The sequence below is a fragment of the Cervus canadensis genome, chromosome 2, assembly GCF_019320065.1.
Source record: "Cervus canadensis isolate Bull #8, Minnesota chromosome 2, ASM1932006v1, whole genome shotgun sequence".
In the NCBI taxonomy this organism is placed as follows: Eukaryota; Metazoa; Chordata; class Mammalia; order Artiodactyla; family Cervidae; genus Cervus; species Cervus canadensis.
Window position 1 is genome coordinate 86,527,168 of NC_057387.1, and position 21,134 is coordinate 86,548,301.

Consider the following 21,134-nt stretch of genomic DNA (forward strand, 5'->3'; position numbering starts at 1 on the left):
CACTTTCATAGACCCTCCCCTCAGTTACCTCAAACAAGCCCATATCCCTTAAGTCCCTTCTCACAGCCTCTTACAGAGACACCTCACAGTTCCCATGAGGTTTCTCCCCTCTGCAATGAGTAACAAATGCATGTGTGCTCAGCCATATACAACTCTTGCAACCCCATGGATTGTAACCCACCAGGCTCCTCTGTCCATGGGATTTTCCAGGCAAGGAATGGGTTGCCATTTCCTACTCCAAAGGATCTTCCCGAACCAGGGATCAAACCCGAATGTTCTATGTCTCCTGCATTGGCCAGTGGATTCTTTACCACTGAGCCACCTGCGAAGCCCACAGTGAGTAGCAAACCCAACAATCAACCACAGGTGGAGCAGTGGTAAAGAATCCTCCTGCCAGTGCAGGAGAGGCAGGAGATGCAGGTTCGATCCCTGGGTCAGGAAAATCCCCTGGAGAAGAAAATGGCAGCCCACTCCAGTATTCTGGCCTGGGAAATTCCATGGGGATCGCCAAGGAGTCGACATGACTTAGCGACTAAACAACAAACCACCACAGGTGAGCTCCTGGTGGCCCTCACCTGCAGGGCACTGGCAGAAGGATCCTATCAAACCCCAACCCCACCACTCCCACCAACCCTGCAAAATGCAAAGACAAGGATCCAGCACCTGCCTCTTGCAGGTGAGGAGAGTGAGGTCCAAGCCCAAGGTCACAGAGTAGGGTGAATATTTATCATCCTGAGGGGATAATTTGAGGGTGAAAGGTCTAACTAGGCAGGGACAGTGGGCCGGAATGAGAGCTGTCCAGGGCAGGCCAGGCATGTGGTCTCCCAATCACGCAGCAGGATGAAGGGAGATCTGGTCTGGAGTGGAAGCCCGGCCCAGCCATCTGTGTCCCTTCCTCAGTCCTTGGGCACCCTCCCTGGGACAGGTTTCTCCCTGTGGGCCGGGCTGGCAGCCAGACGCTCCTGGTTCTCTGCTGAGGCCTGGGGGTGCCCTGCAGTGTGATGTGGAGGCAGGGGCCACTCTCGAGTTTCCGCCCGCACACTGTCCTACTGGCCACACTGCTGTGTCTCATGTTCACTTTCCAGAGAGTCCCCTCACTGAATCCCCTCGGTTATCCTGCCCAGGGGAATAGCAGAAGCAGCGTTGGGTATGGGAAGAGGGTTCACATAAAAGAAATTGCAGATGAATGAAGATAACCATTCTAAACACTGAAAACTTTTTTATTTGAACCTCCCACTGGTGTTCTCTTGATGCAGGTCGCCCCTCCCCTGTATGAGTGAGCAGAGCCGGGAACATCTGTTATAGCAGAGGCTCTCCTACTGGAGGTGGCAACCACCCAGAAAGGAGATGGAGAGGGTGCCGGGGCATGCCCTTCCCTCGGCCATGACCCCAATCCCAATCCAGAGGCGTGGCCCAGGTGAAGGTCAGCCCTCCCAAGAGGCCCAGGGTGCCAGCTCTGAATGTGGGGGCCGCAGCTGAGGTGGTACCACCCATGCCGGGGCCCTGAGGGGCTTTGCAGAGATCAGCCCAAGAAAGCATCACTCAGTGATGCTGCCATAACTTCAGGGGCTGCTCAGACAGCAAGAGGTGTTCGTTCCTGGAGTCCATGGCCACAGTGGTTGTGTGGGTGTCACTCAGTTGGGACAATTTTTAACTGCTCTGTTCCCACCTCAGTTTCTGCTCTGCACGCTGTGTCTCACTTACAAGATGCCAGGCTCAGAGTATTGTGAGCCCCTTGAGGGTGAGAACTGTCATCAGTTCGTATCTCTTTCCACCTAAAGATCCCAGCTTACCATCTGGCACACAGTAGGTGCTCCATAAATGCCACCAAGGCCAAATGAGTTAAGTCAGGAGTCTGAGAGTCAGTGGAATGAGGGATGGGGCATTCCCTGCAAAAACCTTCTGGGTTCTGGTCACTTCTATAGCACCTCAGGGACCACCTGAGTTGGGCACAGGAGAGACCAAGGTGAGTGAAGCAAAGGTACTGGCCTTGAGCAGGCAGCCACACTCCAAGATAAATGTGGAAGGCCCAGAGGAGGCACAGAGGGGCCAGGACTAACTCGGTCCAAAAGCAGTGACATCAGGAAGAGCCTTCAGAAGAGGGATGTCTTTGCAGAGGTTTGAAAGATGAGCCCGAATGTGCCAGGCAGACAGGGACAAAGGGCATCCTGGTGGAGAAGACAGCTTGGCAGAGGCATAAGGCGCAGGGTGAGCGGGGGGTGGGCTGACCAGGAGAAAGTTGGAAGGTCAGCAGAGGTCACTCATGGGAGGTTTTGGATCCCAGAACAACAGAAGCTACAGGAAGGGTGCAGGACCAGATGTCAGCTCTGAATGAAGACCCATTTCACCATCCATCAAGTGGACCAAAAGACTCAGAAGGAATGAGGACCCTGAGGGGCTTTCACAGGGGCTGAGGGACCCAGGGCCAGCACCAAGGAGGGTTCCTGGTCAGAAGCTAGCTTTGAGGTGAAGCTAAAAAGGCACTTGAGGGCTCTGGCTGCTGCAAATCTTCTCAACAAATCCTATTACCTTCAAATCTCCACAAAAAGTATTAATGATCGAAACAGCAATGGCCCAGTAATGTAATCATCTCCTCTCTGTGTGGTTCTCAAAATACTCTCGGCCCACTGAGAGTCTACAAAATCAAACCCCATTTTGCAGTTAGTGAAATGGAAGCCCTGTGAGGTCACATGGAGATTGGTGGTAGAGCCAGATTGGAACCCCGGGAGCAGTTCCATGTCAGCCCTGGGCCTCAGGTTCAAAGCCCAGTTCCTTGTCTGGGAGGGGATCCCGGGGGCTGTCGGGAAGCCCATAGTACAGGTCTTCCTCTTCCTGTGCCGGCCCCTCTGTGCCTGTGTCTGAAGCCTCTTCCTCCTCTTTTGTCCTTGGGGACCTCTGCTGGGAGCTAGGCACGGCTGCCTCCCGCAGCTGTTTCTCTGGAGGCACATCCTCCGTCGTGGGGGCATCAATCAGGGCAAAGTCATGGAAGCGGTCCAGCTGGCACCTGCAGGTCCAGCACTCCGGAGGCGGGGGCTGAGGTTCTGCTCCCTCGGGTGGAGACGGGTTGGGGCTGCTGCCCTCACTGGAGCCCACGTCCAGGTCATCTTGGAAGGAAGCCAAGGGTGCAGGACCCTGGGGACAGGTCAGGGGGCTGCAGGGGTAAAGGTGGAGAGGGTGAGGGGAGCCCTGAGTCAGACTGCCTGGGTCTGAACCCCAGCCACTAGCTGCAAGGCCCGGGGTAGGTGACTTCACCTGTCTGGACCTCAGTTTCCTCCCCTGTAAGATGGGGGAAATACCAGCATTCACTCCTATGGTTCTCCCTGAGGTTTATAGCAGATAATGAGTGCAAAGCACCTTGCAAGAGGCCTGGCACATGGTAGGTGCTCAAGAAATGGACCATAGTTATGTTATCCAAACCAGGTCACTCCTCTGCCTCTCCAACCACTCAGGGACCTGCTCTGGGCCTCCCAGAGTCCCTGTCACACCGGGTCACCTTCTGTCCCTTCGTCTGCCTCCCCCACTGGATGAGGGGCTCCCTCGGGGTGGTGTGTCAAGGCCTGGCAGGGAGTGTGCCCAGGGATGCTGGTGGGTGAGTGGCTACAGGTTTGAATGAGGAATATTCACGTTCCCGTTCATGAATGGCTGGGGACAGGGGAGGGGGCGGGGGAGGGGATGGAGTGACCTGCCCAAGGCCAAGAGCCCGTCAGCAGCAGAGCCTGGATTTGAACTCAGGTCCTCTGGCTCCTCGCCTGGCTCCTCATGGTGCAAGTCCAGACTACTCTGAGGTAGGAGTGATTATTCTCATGTGAGGAAACTGAGGCTCGGCAAGGTGAGGAGCATTTGAAGGTTACAACACCAAAGGAGCTGGGGCTTGAACCAGGCCCAGGTGACTAAGCCCAGACCCACGCGTCTCCTCAGGGTGTCCCCAGCCTCTCTCCTGCCCAGGGTCTCCAGTCACCCTCAGTGGCCCACACCCCCTCCTCCTTCACCCCAGAACCCCTCTGCTCTGCACACTCACCTGAACCTGCCCTGACTTGGGTCTCTTTCTCCCTCATCCTGGTCCAAGCCCCTGTGGATGACCACGGCAGCTTCCAACCAGGCCTGAGGGTCGCGAGGGCCGCTTTCTCCTCCATCGCTGGCTTCTGGCTGCCGCTGTCCAAGTTCTGGGGCCAGGAGGGGGCGGGGGTCCTCACTGTAGCTCATGACCTTCATCTGGATGTGGCTGAAGTCAGGCAGGCTCTGGTCGTAGGCAGCTGCCTCCCATAGCCTGACGTAGGGGGGCTGGGGGCTGAATGGGGGTATAGGAGACAGCAGGAGAGAGAACAGGCAGGTAGGCAAAGAGTCGCTCTGTGCTGTCCCCTGGCCCGCCTGTTCTGAGCACCGGGTCTCCCCTGATCTCCAAGAAGCTGCTGGGAGTGGCTACTGTACCCAGTTCATGGATGAGGAGACTGAGGCCAGGCAAGGTAAGCTGAGTGGGAGAGCTCAGACACTCAGGCCAGTGTTTCTTTCACCCCATGTCTCCAAAGTGGACCCCAAGGCTGAAACTACCAAATGAAGGTCGGTCTCCATTGACCAGGAGTTTGCTGGGTCCCAGATGGTGGCCTGAAGGCTTTATGCTGTTTATTCTGAACAACCCTTGAAACAGAGTGGTCGTTCCCATTTTTCAGATGAGGACACAGCAGCAGTAAGGGCCCAGCGCCTGAGTGGTCCTTGTGGTCTGGGCTGTATGGGTTAGCTCATCGAGTCCTTGCCGGAACTTTGGGAGCTGCTAGGGGAGGCGGAGGCACAGACCCTGGCTAGCTTGCCTGGGTGATTCAGGCCTAGGGCCGGTGCTGGGGCTCCAAGCACCACCTTCTCCACTGCTCCAGAATCCAGGGCTGGGGAGTGATGGGGAGGAGCCCAGGCTCAGGGCGACCTGAGCCCCAGCTCTATTCCAACAGCTCTCTATGTGTGACCAGTCCTGAGGCTGGTCCCAATACCCACCCAGGGTCTATCTGCCTCAGTCCCCTGGGACATTTGGTCACCTGGGTGCCAGGGACAGAAAATACCATCACCACCTCCTTCCCCAAGCAAAACAGAGAAAGTCCCAGAGCCCTGGCCACAGATCCTGGATCTGCAGCCTGGACTTCTGAGCACAATCATCACGGCTTCAGGGGTGGGAGGGGGGACAGCTGATCAAGTTACCCTTCCAGGGCTGCCATGTTTTGGCAAGACAGCACTTGGCACTTCCAAGAATGAAGGCAGGTATGGTCTGGTATTGACTCTCTGTGAGGTTTGGGTTTGTGATTGCACTTCTTGAGCCTCAGTTTCCACATCTGTATAAAAGGCCTGACACCACCCCTTTCACAGATTCCTATGAAGACCAAAAGAGGTCATGGGCGCAAAGTGCCTGACTTGGTCTCTGATGCTTTTGGAAGCGCTTCCTACCAGTGATGGCAAAGGCTTATAGAGGGCTTGCTGTGGTCCAGGCTCTGTTCTTAGTGCTTGGCTTATAAAGTCTGCCATCCATATCACAGGTTCCACATCCATGGATTCAACTAACTGTGGTTTGAAAATACTCAGGAAAAAAATTCTAGAAAGCTGCAAATAGCAAAACTTGAATTTGTCACACACCAGCAACTATTTACATAGCATTTATATTATATCATACAATCCTAGAGAATTCCAAGGACTGTATAGTCAATGGGATTGCAAAGAGTTGGACAGGACTGAGCGACTTTCACTTTCACTTTCATTATATTGACAGCTACTGACATAGCATTTACGTGCTATGTATTAGAAGTAATCTAGAGATGATTTAAAGTATATGGGAGGATGTCTTACATTATAAGACTATGCCATTACATTACATTATATTACATTATATACTATGCCATTTTATATAAGGGACTAGAGCATCTGCAGATTTTGGTGTCTGAGGGTGATCTAGAGCCAGTTCCCCACAGATGCCAAGAGATGACTATTATCTCATTTAGCCCCTCCACCAACGCCTAGGAGGAAGGTACTATTAGTATCTGTATTTCAAAGATGGGGCAAAGAGAGACAGGTCAATTTCCCAAAGTCACTCAGCCAAAAAGTGGCAGGGCCCCAGGACTGTGCCTTGGCCATCATTATGCCTCTTGTTTGCTAGAGTAGTAGTTGTCACCACTGTGTGGGATTTAGGGTCACATCTATTTGGCTGCCACTAATTCGCTGTAAGGCAGGACAAAAATCCCCAAGCCTCAGTTTCCTCATCTGTAGAGTGGGGACAATAATGACCACCTCATAGAATTGAGAGGCCAAAACGATCTATGATTTCTGAGAGTCTGTTCTCAGTAAGTAGAAAGGTAAAACCAGAGCCTGCAGCAGAGGGGAGACACTGCCCCTCTGCTCCTGCCCCACCCCCTCACTCTCCTCAGCAGGGAGAGACTGGCCTGACGGGTCACTAACCCTTCCCTCCCTCCACTCCACCCGGAGGGCTCAGCACCCACCTCTTCATCTCGGCAGCAAGCCTGTTCTCCAGCAGGCCCAGCGCCTTCGCCTTCGTGGACAGGACACCTTGGAAGTCAGAGTCAGCAGGTACGAAGGTGATCTGCAGGGCAAAGGGGAGAAGGCGTCGCTGAAGCTGCCCGCACACATTCGTACTTGCTGCTTCCCCAGAGCACAGACCTAACCTCTCCACACACCCTGGGAGAGAGACCTCACAAGGGAGAGCCCCCTGTTTGACAGGAGGGCCCAGCACTGGTGGCTGTCTGGACCTCTGGGCTCCTGCTCCCACTTGCCCTTCATTCACCCAGCAAACACTCCTGGGCATCAGCTGTGTGCCAGGCACTCTTCCAGGCACTAGGGGCAGCAGTGAGTGAATGAGACAAGCACCCCTTCCCTGGGGGAGGTCATATCTTGTCCTGCCTGACATGCACAGGCCCTTCATCCACACCTGGTGAATGGGTGTCAGGTATTTCCTGGCACCGACAGAGGCTGAGACAGAGGACAGAGAAGGGGATGGGTGAGGTGGTGCCCAGCCCTGACACCTGAACTTTCCGGGATCTCGAGGTCTCTGCAGGTGCCACACCACAGGTGGGCACGGGGCAGTGGAGGGGAGGCAGATCACAAAGGAGGCAGTGGGATGAGGCAGGAGGCGCCCTGCCTTTGGGGTCTGAGAGGCTGGGTGAGCAGCCCTCCTTGGGCAGATCATCACTCCTCCCAGAGCCCATCTGTGATCCTCTGTAAAATGGGGTTTGCCTAGAAGAGATATTTGCAGAGCTGTTCACAATGGCCAAAAGATGGAAGCACCCTAAGTACCCATTGATGGAGGACTAGATAAACAAAATGTGGTGTGTATACACAAAGGAAGAGTATTCAGCCTTTAAAAAAAAAAAAATGAAGTTCTGACATGTGCTACAACATGGATGAACCTTGAGGAAATAAGCCAATCACAAGACAAATTCCATAGGATTCCACTTATATGAAGTATCTAGAATAGTCAGATTCAGAGACAGAAGGGAGAATGGTGGTTGCCACAGATAGGTGGGAGGGGGGACGGGGAGTTACCATTTATTGGGTATAGAGTTTCAGTTGTACAAGATGAAAAGCATTTTGGAAACTGGTTCCATAACAATGTGAATGTAATTAACCCTGAAAAGGTCACTTAAAAATGGTTCAGGTGGTAAATTTTAGTTTATGTATATTTCACAATTTAAAAAGGTAGGATTAGGGGATTTCTCTGGTGGTCCAGTGGCTAAGATTCTGTGCTCCCAAAGCAGGGGGCCTGGGTTCAATCCCTGGTCAGGGAACTAGATCCCATGTGCCGAAACTAAGAGTTTAAACAAATTAATTAATTAATTTAAAAAAAAAGTAGGATTAGTTATTGCCTGTCTCCTGCTGTGAGGATTCCATGAGGTAATACATAAGGGGTCCCCCAGCACAGTGCCTAGCACACAGTAGCTGCTCTATAAATCATAGTTCAATGCTATCGAAGACTTCTCTGAGTCTTGTTCTCCTCAACTGAAAATTTCCTCAACAAATATTTGATAAAACCCTTGGGCTTCCCTGGTGGCTTAGAGGGTAAAGAATCTGCCTGCAATGTGGGAGACCTGGATTCGATGCCAGGTGGGGAAGATCCCCTGGCGAGAAGGGAATGGTTACCCACTCCAGTATTCTTGCCCGGAGAATCCCATGGACCGAGGAGCCCCAGAGGAGCCTGGTGTGCTACAGTCCATGGGGTCACAAAGAGTTGGACACGACTGAGCAGCTAACACTTTCACTTCACTTTCCAGTGTTATACCAGGTTCATAAGCAGCAGCCTCCTTTCTCCCTTCCCACAGAGTACAGTGAGTGAAAGACACTTGTCTGCACCATCAAAGCCCAATCCTGATGGGGAGAAGGGAATGATAGCCGGAGGGGTTCTTAGAACACCTGTGAGTAGTAACCTTTCCCCCAAATGTCTGGAAATGAGGGAGGGCCCTGGGTATTTTCCATCTAAGTATGTCCTGCATTTGCCAGATGGTTCTGTATTTCCCAGAAGCTTCCCCTTCCTCCAGTCATCCTCCTCTTCATCGTAATAATCACCACCATTATCTCCATCAACATCATAATCGTATCATCACCATCAGCACCAGCACCTCCAGCAGCAGCAGCATTATCACCCTACAGCATCATTGTCATTGCCACTGTGGAAGCCTGGAGGAGAAGGAAAGTCCTGAGCATCTTACAACACAAAATCTTTTAAGAGAGGGGGACAGGCAGAGTTGAAGCTGGGAAGGGGACATGAGACCATGAAGATCGCAAAGCACCAGGCTAAGAAATTCAGCCTTTATCCAGAAGCAGTGGGAGCCCTGGAGGAGTTCTCAGCCGGAGAGGACACAGAGAGATTTGTGTTTGGGCAGAGTTTTGGGCAGTTCCCAGAGGGGACTGCCCAGAGGGAGGGAACAGAGGGATGATGGAGGGAGGCCCATGGAGAGGTCAATCCATCAGTCACCAATCAGGGGTCTGGTCCTGGGCTCCAGCAGAGCAGGCAGGAGTGGGGAGTGGGGAGTGGGGAACTTGAGGGTAGAAGCAGAAGCCAGGCAAAGAGGTCCAGCTTTTCCAGTCAATCCTTCTCCTTGCCCCACCTCGGTTAACAAGCACAGCATCCCTGACTGTCCCACCGACTAGATTTGTCCCGATTCCTCCACCTCTCAAGCCCGAAACCCTGCTGACCACTAAATCTGAACAAGTCTACTTCAGAAATTCAATAAGGTAAGCAAGCTGGAAGTACCAGGGCCACACCTAGCCACAGCAGGTACTGTATGTTTGATGAACTGGAAATGTCTTCTCCACTCCTACAGCCTTGGGATCAAGTTCTGTCTTAATCTAGGAGATGATCACCTCTCACCTGGACCAGAGAAGGCGCACCACCCCCCAGCCCACCGCCACTGGCTGGTTGCTTTTGAAACTTCCTCCTCCCAGATGTCAGCCTGATAACTTTCCTGAACTGCAAAGCTGCTCATGTCCCCTTCTTGTCCCATCAACTACAATGTAGGGTCTGAAGTCCTCAGCATGGCATCCAGGCCCCACGGGCCCAAGCCCCACTCCCTCTCCACCTTCCCTTGCTCCCCGCACCCTCCAGTCACGTCGACCCACTTGCCTTGCTCTTTCATCTCATGTCTTTGTTCACCCTGTTCCTTCTACCCAGAATGTCTTTCCTCATCTTTTCTGCCTGGTGAACTTCTACTTTACCTACAAATCCCAAGTCATCTTTTCTGTGAAACCCATTTCCTCCCCAGCAGGTAGAAAATTGTCTCCTCCATGAGACCCCCCAGTCCCCCAAAGACAGGGGCAGCTTAATTCACACTGGTATTACCCCCATATCGGGCTTCCCTTGTGGCTCAGCTGGTAAAGAATCAGCCTGCAATGCGGGAGACCTGGGTTCGATCCCAGGGTTGGGAAGATCCCCTAGAGAAGGGAACAGCTACCTACTCCAGTATTCTGGCTTGGAGCATTCCATGGACTGCATAGTTCATGGCATCGCAAAGAGTGGGACACAACTGAACAACTTTACTTACTTACTTTACCCCCATATCATAATTGTCTAATACTATTCCCTTATATTTATATTTCTGTCAATCCAGAAAATTCCCACTTGTCAGGTTCTGAGGCAGGAGAGGATCTGGCAGGGAAGATCGGCATCAGTATTTGCTGAGGGCTCCAGTGGCCCAGGCTCCAGTGAGACGACGTGGGAGAGGGGACCCTCGTCTAGCACATCTCCCTGGTTTACAACACACTTGCCTTCTCTCCCTTAATGTGCCTCCCTAACAGCCTGTGGCCCTGAAACACACATCCACATCTGTGCTCGCATACCTGCACATACATACAAAGACCCGCTCAAAGCCATAACACTGATCCTGAGACAGCCGCCTTCGAATTGACTCCAGGCCAGGCATGATGCCAGGTCCCCACATACAAGACCGTATTGGTTCCTCCCACCCGGCCATGTAAGTTTCAGGGAGGAAGGGGAGTCTTCTGCCAGGGTCACAGAAGTGGGGCACAGGGAGGAGAGATCTGAGTCTGGGCCCGGCGGACGCTGAAACCTGTGCTCTTTCTACCCCACCATGCAGCCTCTGCAGCACAGGAACACGTGAATCCGTCAACAGTTACTCATTAATACTCAAGAATATTCCCTGTCCCCGATCTCTCTCCCTCATCCCCACCGCCACTCTGCCCCCCTCCCCTTCCCCGCCCACAGCCAGCTCTGTGAAGGGGGCCAGGGCAAGAAGGACCCTCCCCCCGTCCTCCCCCACAGCCGTCGCCTTGCCGTCCCCCAGGGTCCAGGCTCCTCATTGGGAGGATGACGATGAAGTCGGTGGTGACGTGGGTGGTTCGGCCCCAAGGCCTTCTTCTCCCGGTGACCTCTGCTCAGGGCATTGCACTGAATCGGGTTGACTGTAAACTGCTCAGTAAATGACTACAAACCAGCCTGGACCGCCCCAGCGCTGAATAAACGCTCTGACAGCCTGGGGCTGCCCGCGGAGGAAGCAGGGCTGGGAGAGCCTAACCCAGGCCCCCGGAGCCTCCTCCCTCCTCCCAAACCCCAGCAGAGCCACCCAGGCGAGAGGTGAGGAGGGGGCTGCGGGGGGTAGGGGGAGAAAAGAGGGGGTGGTGGCTGCCTGGGAACTGGAGCCCCAGATGGCAGGACCAGCAGGGTCCTTAAGATACACCCTCTTTCCCACCCCCTCTTCCTGACTCACATATTCTACAAACGTGGAAACAGAGAGGGAAGGAGCTTAGCCAAAGTCTCCCAGATAATTAGAGGCAGAGTGCAAGTTAGAATCTATGCTTCTTTCCTTGTCTCCCTGGATCTAGCTGACCAGCTGCTGTGTGACCTTGGAAAAGCCACTCAACCTCTCTGGGCACCAAAAGATTACAACAATTGATTTGCCCATTCCACAGGTTTGTTGGGAGGATCAATAACAGTAAGGGTGACAGTATTTTACCTAAATATTACACTCTACAGTTCACAAAAGTGTTCATCTCTTCTCTGTTCTCCATAATAACCATGAGGCTGGGAGAAATAGGAGCCCAGGGCCTCATTTTGCAGATAAAAGAAACCGAGGCTCAGAAAGACAAAGGTCACATGGAGACTTTGGAGCAGAGCTAGAACTAGAACTCAAGACTCTCAAACCAGTGCTCTTCCCATCATTAAGTCACTTATTAGGCTAGGAGTACATTAAAACTCCAAAAGAGAGAGCACTGCCCAAGCCATGAGGTTCCAGCTGACTTGCTCAGAACTCTCAGCAGCTCTGGGACACAGGGACCGTCCTCCTGAGGAAGGTTATGCTTTAGACACCACACATCTGAGCTCTGATCCCAACTCTGATACCCAGGAGCTGTGGGAACCTCACTATCTGAGCCTCAGGCTTCTCCACTATAAACATAGAACTTCAGAGGTACCAAAAAGCTCAGGATGGATGCTGAGCTTCACCAGGGATACAGGTGTGCCTGGCAGGCAGCAAGCCCTCAAGAACTCTGGTTTCAAGACCCTGGATTGTGTCACCCCCATGGTACCTGGTTCTCCTAGGTACCTAGACATGGAGCCTAGTGTCTCCCCCATGGTACCTAGTTCAGGGCTCCAGATTCAGGGGACTTCTGATTAATCTTTATGCTAAGGAATGGATGGAAGCATGATGGATGGATGGATGGGTAGATGGATGGATGCTCAGGAGAGTGGAGATAAGAAAAGAAAGGGTAAAGGGGAGAGGATGACAAGATGATTGAAGGATGGGGGACTGATGCCTGGAATAGAGGCACAGCCCCAGACCCTCCAGGGCCCTGGCCCCCAGCCCACCTGTTCCCACTGTTCCCACCTACCTTGGGGTAGCATTGGCACATGCTCCAGATGACGCCCCCGATCACCATGACGCCTCCTATGGCGTAGAAGGTGCCATAGACCTGGGGCCGGTCGTGGCTCATGAGGAATGTGCCAAGGGCCAGCAGAAAGAGCCCCAGCACAATGAAGCCGATGCGGAAGGTCTTCTCATCAGTCATGGCTGCCTGGCCAGGCCTGGCCTGTGAGCCACCTGCAGACCAGCCAGCTACCTACACACACACTCACACTTGAGGAGTGACGCTCCGGGATCACTGCTGATCAGGACTTAAGCCGAGAGGGAAGCAGGCTCCCTTCAAGTCCAGCCCAGCCACGGGGCACACCCCGTTCTCCAGGCTGGAGGAGTTACACGCAGGTGGCTGCGTGCCCCCACCTTCACTCCTCTCACCTTCCCTCTGGGCCCTCCGGAGCGTGTGGGAATCCGAGTGAGGGAGACACGAGGGAGGGAAGGGGAGGTTCCAGGGACTGGGCCCCAGCCCAGGCTTTGACATCACCTCATTTCCCTGTGTGGGGCTGAGCTGGGCAAACAGGCAGCCTGCACCATCCAGCCAGGGGAAGCAGGTAAATACTGCAGCCCAAAAACATCAGAATGCCGCTGGGGGATTCCAGGATCCCACAGGCTGGCATTTTAGAATCCTGAAGAATTTTAGACTCTTCAAGGTCATGTGCTCACCTGGCCACTAGTTACCAACGATGCCTGCATGCAGGGCTCTATTTTAAACATGTGATACGTATTAACTCATTTAGGGAACCCTGTAAGGTAGGCACTACTATCCGTACTTTATAAATGAAGACACGGATATATGGTCAAGGTCACACAGCCAGAAAAGACAGGGTAGTTGGCATTTGAACCTAGTATTATCCCCGGGTGAAACTGCCCAACTGTAGCACAAAGGTTAAAAGTGCAGGCTCTGGTGGTCATACAGACTTCCTGGCTTGGGTTCTGGCTCCTCTACTATGGGGCAGTGTGGTCTTGATCCAGTTACCGCCTGTGCCTCAGTCTTCCTCCTCTCTACAATGCGGATAATAATAGCAACTCGCAGGACTAGGTCTGTCTCCAGGCCTGGCCTCCCTGGGTGCCTCTGCCCCACTTCCCATGCTCTGTGATCCATCCGGGCCTACTGGTCATGCGCTGGGACACATGAACTTCAGAGGTACCGAAAAGCTCAGGATGGATGCCGAACTTCACCAGGGATACAGGTGTGCCTGGCAGGCAGCAAGCCCTCAAGAACTCTGGTTTCAAACCCTGGATTGTCTTGAATCAGGCCATGAAAGGCTCTAGTGGGCAGTGCCCCTCTAGGGTGTGATTGGTTGAAGGAAGTTGCCCTCCTTCTAAGAATGACATTCTAATGGTGGAATTTCAGTCCTGCAGGAGGCTGATGGGAAAAATCAGATTCTCACAGAGGATTATAGGAAAATGCTGGTCAAGAGTATCTCTAAAAGAAAACGTTCACTTGTTCGTACGGGGTTGAACTGGCTCTGAGTTGGTGTTGCAGGATAAAAGGCTTTCACTTGGCATCCTGACTTCACAGGCTTGGGGAATCTTCCTGTTTGTTGTTGTCACCCGCTCCCTCCGCCCCCAACGCAGGCTGTACTGGTTCCCAACACCACACCTATGTTCACATGATACACTCTGGTGTCACTGCCCACAGTGCCTTGGAGTTTCATTATGAAGCAGTTTGTCTTTCACCAGTCCTCAGATCCAGCCAGCACTTTACAGTTTGCAGAGGAGGTGTCCTGTAGCAGAATTCAGGTGACCCTTCCAGTGAGAGGTGACAGAGAGCAGAAAGGGCTGAAAGGCACAGGGTGACATCTACGTGTGTTGTTTCCCAGGGTGACCTTGGCCTGGCCGCTCTGCTCTGGCCTTGAGTTTGTCATCTTTGAACGTGGTGTCAAGTTACCACCCAGGGGTTGTGGAGGGAGGTGACATGATAGAGGGAAAAACGCTTTGTAAACCGGGATTATTTACAGGGCAGAACCCCAGGTGGCTCTGTGGTAAAGAATCCGCCTGCCAATGCAGGAGACGCAGCAGTCACAGGTTCGATCCCTGGGTCGGGAAGATCCCCTGGAAGAGGCAACCCACTCCAGTATTCTTATCTGTAAAATCCCATGGACAGAGGAGCCTGATGGGGTCGCAGAGTCAGACACTTCTGAGCACACACCCTCCAGGGAAACAGTACTATCATAATTTTATACAGGCTCAGAGAAGGGAAGATACACGCCCCTCCCAGAAAATGAATCCGCGGCCCAGAGGGGCTTCAGCCTGCCCTTTCTGGTCCTGGAGCGGGTCCACCGCGGCGGGAATAGGTCTCCTTGGTCGCAATCCAGCGGGAGCCTCTCGCGCCCCCTGGTGGCCATCGTAGCACGCGCTTGGCTCGGTGCTTTCACATCTCAGGTCTTGCCAGAGTCCCGCAACCCCGTGAGGCTACCGTAAGAGGTTACCCTGCCTATTTTCACAGGCGAGGAAACTGAGTCCGGGGACATCTCTCCAAAGATCTCCCCAAACTGAACTGGGGGCTGAACGCGGACCTGAACGCGCAGCCCCAGTCCCATTGTAGATGAATCTAGTCCTTAGGGCTTCCCGAGAAGCCTCCTGGTCACCCCAGCACTCTCCTTGTTTCCCCATCTTTTCTTTCCTCTCCACTACTCACCCCCTTTCCGCCTTTTCTCTCCTTAAAACAGGTCGGGGGCTGGGAGTGACAAGAGTAAGAAGCTCTGGGACAAGTAGGTGCTCTGTAAAATGGGTCTAATCTAACCTCTTTCACAGAGCCGTGGTGAAGTGGGGACACGTGTGTACAGCGCATTGGAAGTATTGGGTGATCCGCGGTTCCCACTCGCCTCCCACCTGCCTCTGACTTCTGCCTTCCACCCCTGCAAAGCGGGGTGAGCCTGAGGAGCAAGTTGCAGAGTCTACCATCTTGCAGCAGAGGGCGCGCTAACCACTGTTTTCTCTTCCCCGTTTACAGAATTCAGCGTCCCTTCAAGATCTCAACAACTGCCTCTGCAGGTCGGTGAAATATCACACCCATTTGACAGAAACTGAGGCTCTCAAAGGCAGGATAAGCGGCCCAAGATCGCAGAGCCTGTAAAGAGCAGAGCCAGGGTTCAAACGAGGCCCCAAGTCAGTCCTGTTGAGTACCTGCTATATGTAGCTCACTCCGAGGTATGGGTATCTGAGAACATGGTTTTTCAGCGTGATGGCTGGTGGTGGCTCAGATGGTAAAGAGTCTACCTGCAGTGTGGGAGACCCGGGTAGACTCCCGGGTAGACTCGAACCCGGGTTCGAGTTCTGGGTCGGGAAGATCCCCTGGAGAAGGAAATGGCAAACCACTCCAGTATTCTTACCTGGAAAATCCCATGGACGGAGGAGCCTGGCAGCCTACAATACAGCCCATGCGGTCCCAAAGGGTCGGACACGACTGAGCGACTTCACTTTCACCTTCTTTCCTATTTCGCGGGGCACAACATGGTAAAGACTCTGAGACACATCTGAGGTCCAGCAAGTGCACAAAGCAGACAGAGGCAGAGACTGGGGAGGGGGTGGCCCAAGGCGGGAATGAAAGGACGGAGTCCCAGGAGGGATTTAGTTCTTTATTTTAATTGAAGGCTAATTAGTTTACAATATTGTAGTGGGTTTTGCCATACATTGACATGAATCAGTCATGGGTGTACATGTGTTCCCCATCCTGAACCTCCCTCCCACCTCCCTCCCCATCCCCTCCCTCAGGGTCATCCCAGTGCACCAGCCCTGAGCACCCTGTCTCATGCATGGAACCTGGACTGGCAATCTGTTTCACATATGATAATATACATGTTTCAATGCTATTCTCTCAAATCATCCCACCCTCGCCTTCTCCCACAGAGTCTAAGAGACTGTTCTATACATCTGTGTCTCTTTTGTTGTCTCACATATAGAGTCATCGTTACCATCTTTCTAAATTCCATATATATGTGTTAGTATACTGTATTGGTGTTTTTTGTTCTGACTTACTTCATTCTGTATAATAGGTTCCAGTTTCATCCACCTCATTAGAACTGGTTCAAATGTATTCTTTTTAATGGCTGAGTAATATTCCATCGTGTATATGTACCACAGCTTTCTTATCCATTCGTCTGCCGATGGGCATCTAGGTTGCTTCCATGTCCTAGCTATTGTAAACAGTGCTACGATGAACGTTGGGGTACACATATCTCTTTCAATTCTGGTTTCCTCAGTGTGTATGCCCAGGAGTGGGATTGCTGGGTCATATGGCAGTTCTATTTCCAGTTTTTTAAGGAATCTCCTCACTGTTCTCCATAGTGGCTGTACTAGTTTGCATTCCCACCAACAGTGTAAGAGGGTTTCCTTTTTTCCACACCCTCTCCAGCATTTATTGCTTGTAGACTTTTGGATAGCAGCCATCCTGAGTGGCGTGTAATGGTACCTCACTGTGGTCTTGATTTGCATTTCTCTGATGATGAGGGATGTTGAGCATCTTTTATTCCAGAAAAATAAATGACCCAATCAAAAAATGGGCCAAAGAACTAAACAAACATTTCTCCAAAGAAGACAGGAGGGACTCTTGAGAAGCCTGCTGGCATTCTTCTGTCAGGGCAGGAAAAGCAATTCAGGCAAAGAGATCAATATGTGCAAAGGCCCAGAGGCAAGTGAGCACTGACACATGGCTAGAGATAAAACTAAAGGCTGTGCGCACACCACCCCCACACTGCATCATCCTCACCCTTCCCCTACCTGCGCCTCCATTCAGCTCCATCCTTCTACCACCTGGATACCCTGGCCACCATCCTCACTTCCTCTCTCTCATCCACATGCTATTGGCCCTGCCTCGGGGACAGAGGGCTTTCCTGATAGCTCAGTTGGTAGAGAATCTGTCTGCAATGCAGGAGACCCCGGTTCGATTCCTGGCTCAGGAAGATCTGCTGGAGAAGGGATAGGCTACCCACTCCAGTATTCTTGGGCTTCCTTTGTGGCTCAGCTGATAAAGAATCAGCCTGTAATGCGGGAGGCCTGGGTTCGATCCCTGGATTGGGAAGATCCTCTGGAGAAGAGAAAGGCTACCCACTCTAATATTCTGGCCTGGAGAATTCCACTCACTCCCACTATGGCTCATCACTTTGGTCTGAGGCCCATCATGTCTATCCTTCTAAGTGGTCTCTGCTTCTACCCTTGCTGGCTACAGAGTCTTCCCAACCCAAATGCCAGGTTAGACCATGTCACTTCTCTCCTCAGAGCCCTGCAATGGTTCCCTTCCCTATCAGAGTAAAACTCAGGACTTAAAATGGCCTATAAAACCCTAGATAATCTGCCCAGCCTACCACTGCTCTGAGATAGCCTCCTGCCACACCTCCCCTCACTCATTCCACCCTAGTCATCCTGGCTGTATGCTTTTCTGGGAATACACAAGCACCCCAGGGCCTTTGCACCTGTTCATCCTTCCACCTAGAAGGCTCTTTCTCCAGATATCTGCACAGCTCCCTCCCTTACCTCCTTCAAGTCTATATGCAGATGTCAGCTTCACAATGAAGCCTTCTCTGGTGTGACATCCGAAACTGCAGGACCCCCCTCCCCCAGGTGTCCCCTGCCCTCCTTTCCTAATTTACTCTTCTCCATAGTGCTCAGCACCATCGATTACACTACACATAATTTATGAATCTCACCTCTTATCTGAATTCCCCCACTAGAACTCGAGCTCCTACAGGCTTGGGGCTTTGTTTTGTTCATTGTTGGATCTCCAGGGGTTAGACCTGGTCGGCTCTCAATTCATATTTGGGGAATGGAGGGATGACTGTCAGCTCCAGAGGAGAGGGAGGCCGGAGAGGAAGCACAGGCAGGAAACCTGGGGTCAGGCCAGGGGAGCTGGCATCTTTCAGAGGCCAATGGGGAGTCTCCAAGGGGGTTATGTGGGGAGTGACACGGGTTGGATTTTCATTTTGTATCCATCCTCTGGGTCTGAGATCAGGTTGGAAGAAGCAAAAGGAGATGGTAGAAGTGAGGGGCAGTCACCAGACTCTAGCAGAAACCTAGGGCTATAAAGATTAAAATGAACACTTTAAAAGAGCTGCTGAAGGGATGGAAAGCGAGGGAATTTTCCAATTGATTTGAGGTGGTGAGCCCCAGGGGGTGGGGTCACCAGTCAACGCAGAGGAAAACAGGTCAAAAGAGGAGCCCAGTGCAAGGAGGGGGTGAAGCCTGAGTCCAGAGTGTCACTGAAGTCCCAGGCCTGGTGACAGGCATCAGAGGCGAGCTCTGGGTGATGGACGAATAAACTGGTCAGCCGGGCCCCGGAGAAAAGAGACCAGAAAGAGAACCAGCGCCTCCTGGGGGCTGGGTTGACAGACCCAGACTCATGGGGCTGCTCAACCTGAGCCCTTCCCAGTTCACAGTTGAGGCCACTGCAGCTCAGAAGGGACCCTGGCTTGTCAGGAGACTGGCTCCATGGCCCTGGCTTGGCCTGCAAGGAGCTGGTGACCTTGAGCAAACCACTGCCCCTCCCGAGGACTTTCAGTTGGGACGCAGATGACTTAGGACTATAGAAAAAGTTTTTCCAGTCTTCCAGCCCTCCCCAGCCCCTGCCTCTTCCAGCTCCTGCTTGGCAAATGTGGTGCCTCCAAATCACACCTGCAACTCATTAACTCACCTGCCTGGGGGAAATTCCTCGGTTTGGAGGTAGGAGGGAAGCTGGGCTTTGCTTCCCAGCCTGGAACCCCTTTAACCCCATAGGAATTGCAGAGGTCCTGATGAATCCCTTGCACCTCCCCCAGCCAAATCCCCAAGGTACACAGTGAAAGCTGGTGTGTGTGCGTGTGTGAACACACATGTGCCTGCACCTGCTCATCTCAGGGTCCCACAGAAAGGTCAAGGCCAAGGCAGAATTCAAACCTGCATCTCCATCATAGCAGGAAATACAAGGCACACACAAGGAAGAGAGAAAGGAGTACAGGGTAGGGATCCAGGATCTGGTGATGGGGAAGGGAGAGGACCCACAAGATCCATGAGAAGAACCACAAGATCTGGCTCAGGTGGCTGAGAGAGGGCCCAGGAATAACCGGATAGCTGACCTGCTTTGATTCATTCTCAGTCAACAAATATCTACTGAGCATCTTCCACAGGCCAAGCACTGTTTCTAAGCTTTAGGTGAAGGAATCGTATAATTGTGTATATTGTGTGTATATAATAGTAAAGGAAAGAAGCAAGAAGATCCCTGCTCTCAGAGAGCTTGCTGATGAGTAGAAACATAATAAACAAACTCACAAATTTTTTAAAGGTGAAATATTAAATGATGACAGGTGTTATTCAAAAAGTAGAGCAGGGAGGAGGCTGGGAGTGCAGGGTGCTGGGTGGAATAATAGTTTTAACAGATTGGCTCAGGATGGCATCTTGAAGAAAGGTTCAGACAAAGATGTGAGGAGCATAAGGAGTAGGAGTAAGCCTGGAGAAAAACTTCCAGAGATAGAAGACAGGAGTCAAGGCCTGTAGGAGGGCCGATTACAGCAGAGAGCAAGGGCAGGGATCCAGACCCACCCACACCATCCTCATTAGAGATTTCATTACTCAAAGTGACCTGGGAACCACTCAGGGTTTTGAGCCCAGGAGGGTGTCACAGATCAGGCACAGAGTTTGATCAGGCTCACTCTGTCCAGTGGGCTTCCATGCTGGCTCAGACGGTAAAAAATGTGCCTGCAATGGAGACCCGAGTTTGATCTCTGGGTCAGGAAGATCCTCTGGAGAAGGGAATGGCCACCCACACCAGTATTCTTGCCTGGAGAATTCCGTGGGTGAGTAGCCTGGTAGGCTACAAGTCCCTGGGTTTGCAAAGAGTCAGCACAACTGAGCGACTAACACTTTCCACTAAACTTTGAAGAGACGTCAGCAGACTCTGGCAGAAGCAGGGAGACGGGATGGCAGGTAACGAGCTGGTCCAGGCCTAAATGGGAGGATCCAAAGACGAGTCCAACCAGGCCTGAATGAAAACACTTTTATTTATATGAAAAACTTATTCTCTGTGATTTTACCTCTCTTAGACTCAGTTTCCACACCTGTTAAATGGGGACACTACCTATAGCAAACACCTTGAGGATGTGAACTGCAGGGAGCCTGGCCTGGTAAATGGGAAGCTCCTCGGGGAATGCTGTACCTACAAAACTGACTGAGCCCCAGGACTTGGAACTCCTGCTTGCGGAGTGACCCTCGGAAGGTTACTTAACCTCTCTGGGCCAGTTTTCTCATCTGTAAATGGGGTATGACATTCTGGAAGCAGACATTTCTATCATATCTGGAATACAAGAAGAGGCGTGGAGCTCCCTGTCACAGGAGGTCTAGGAGCAGAGGCACCTACTGGAGGGGGGTGACCTCTACTAACAAAATCTAACAATCACTGCATACTTAAGAGACGCTGCCACTGGGCTCAGAAGTCTGCATTTACTGTTTGCTGCGTTAACACTGAGCCTGCAGGTTCAGTGTGATCTCATAATGTCACCTGCTATCATCTCATTTAATGCTCAAAACTCAGCTCTCTAAGGTAGGGGCTGGTGCCTCTGTAATTCCCATTTAACAGATGAGGAAGCTGAGGCAGAGAGAGGTATGGTCACTCGTCCAAAGTCACTCAGCTGGTACCTGGTGGAACTCATGCGCAGATGGCCTGAATTCAGAGTTCATGTTCTTTTGGTATAACCAAAACTCAGTGCATTACTTTGGGCCAGTCCTGGCTCTGCCTCTAGGCCCCGATTTCCTCATCAGCACAAGAATATTTCCCAGCTGACAGCCAACAGTAACTGCCAGCCACGTGAAAGTGCC

General features: G+C 52.3%; 1 protein-coding gene across 1 annotated transcript; it reads right to left on the bottom strand.

Moving 5' to 3' along the window:
- Window positions 1-1,208: 1,208 nt before the first annotated feature.
- Window positions 1,209-12,744, bottom strand: BSND (barttin CLCNK type accessory subunit beta). Its single transcript, XM_043461188.1, has 4 exons — window positions 12,325-12,744; window positions 6,471-6,571; window positions 4,019-4,288; window positions 1,209-3,151 (listed from the first exon to the last, which is right to left on the bottom strand). The coding sequence occupies exons 1-4, from the start codon at window positions 12,499-12,501 to the stop codon at window positions 2,740-2,742; spliced, it is 960 nt and encodes a 319-aa protein (XP_043317123.1). The 5' UTR covers window positions 12,502-12,744; the 3' UTR covers window positions 1,209-2,739.
- Window positions 12,745-21,134: the final 8,390 nt, after the last annotated feature.

Coding starts and splice junctions, on each gene's coding strand:
- BSND (XM_043461188.1), bottom strand. CDS start 12,501: ATGACTGATGAGAAGACCTTCCGCATCGGCTTCATTGTGCTGGGGCTC. Junction 6,572..12,324: donor TGTGCCAATGCTACCCCAAG/GTAGGTGGGAAC, acceptor TTTGCCCTGCAG/ATCACCTTCGTACCTGCTGA. Junction 3,152..4,018: donor CCAAGTCAGGGCAGGTTCAG/GTGAGTGTGCAG, acceptor TTACCCCTGCAG/CCCCCTGACCTGTCCCCAGG.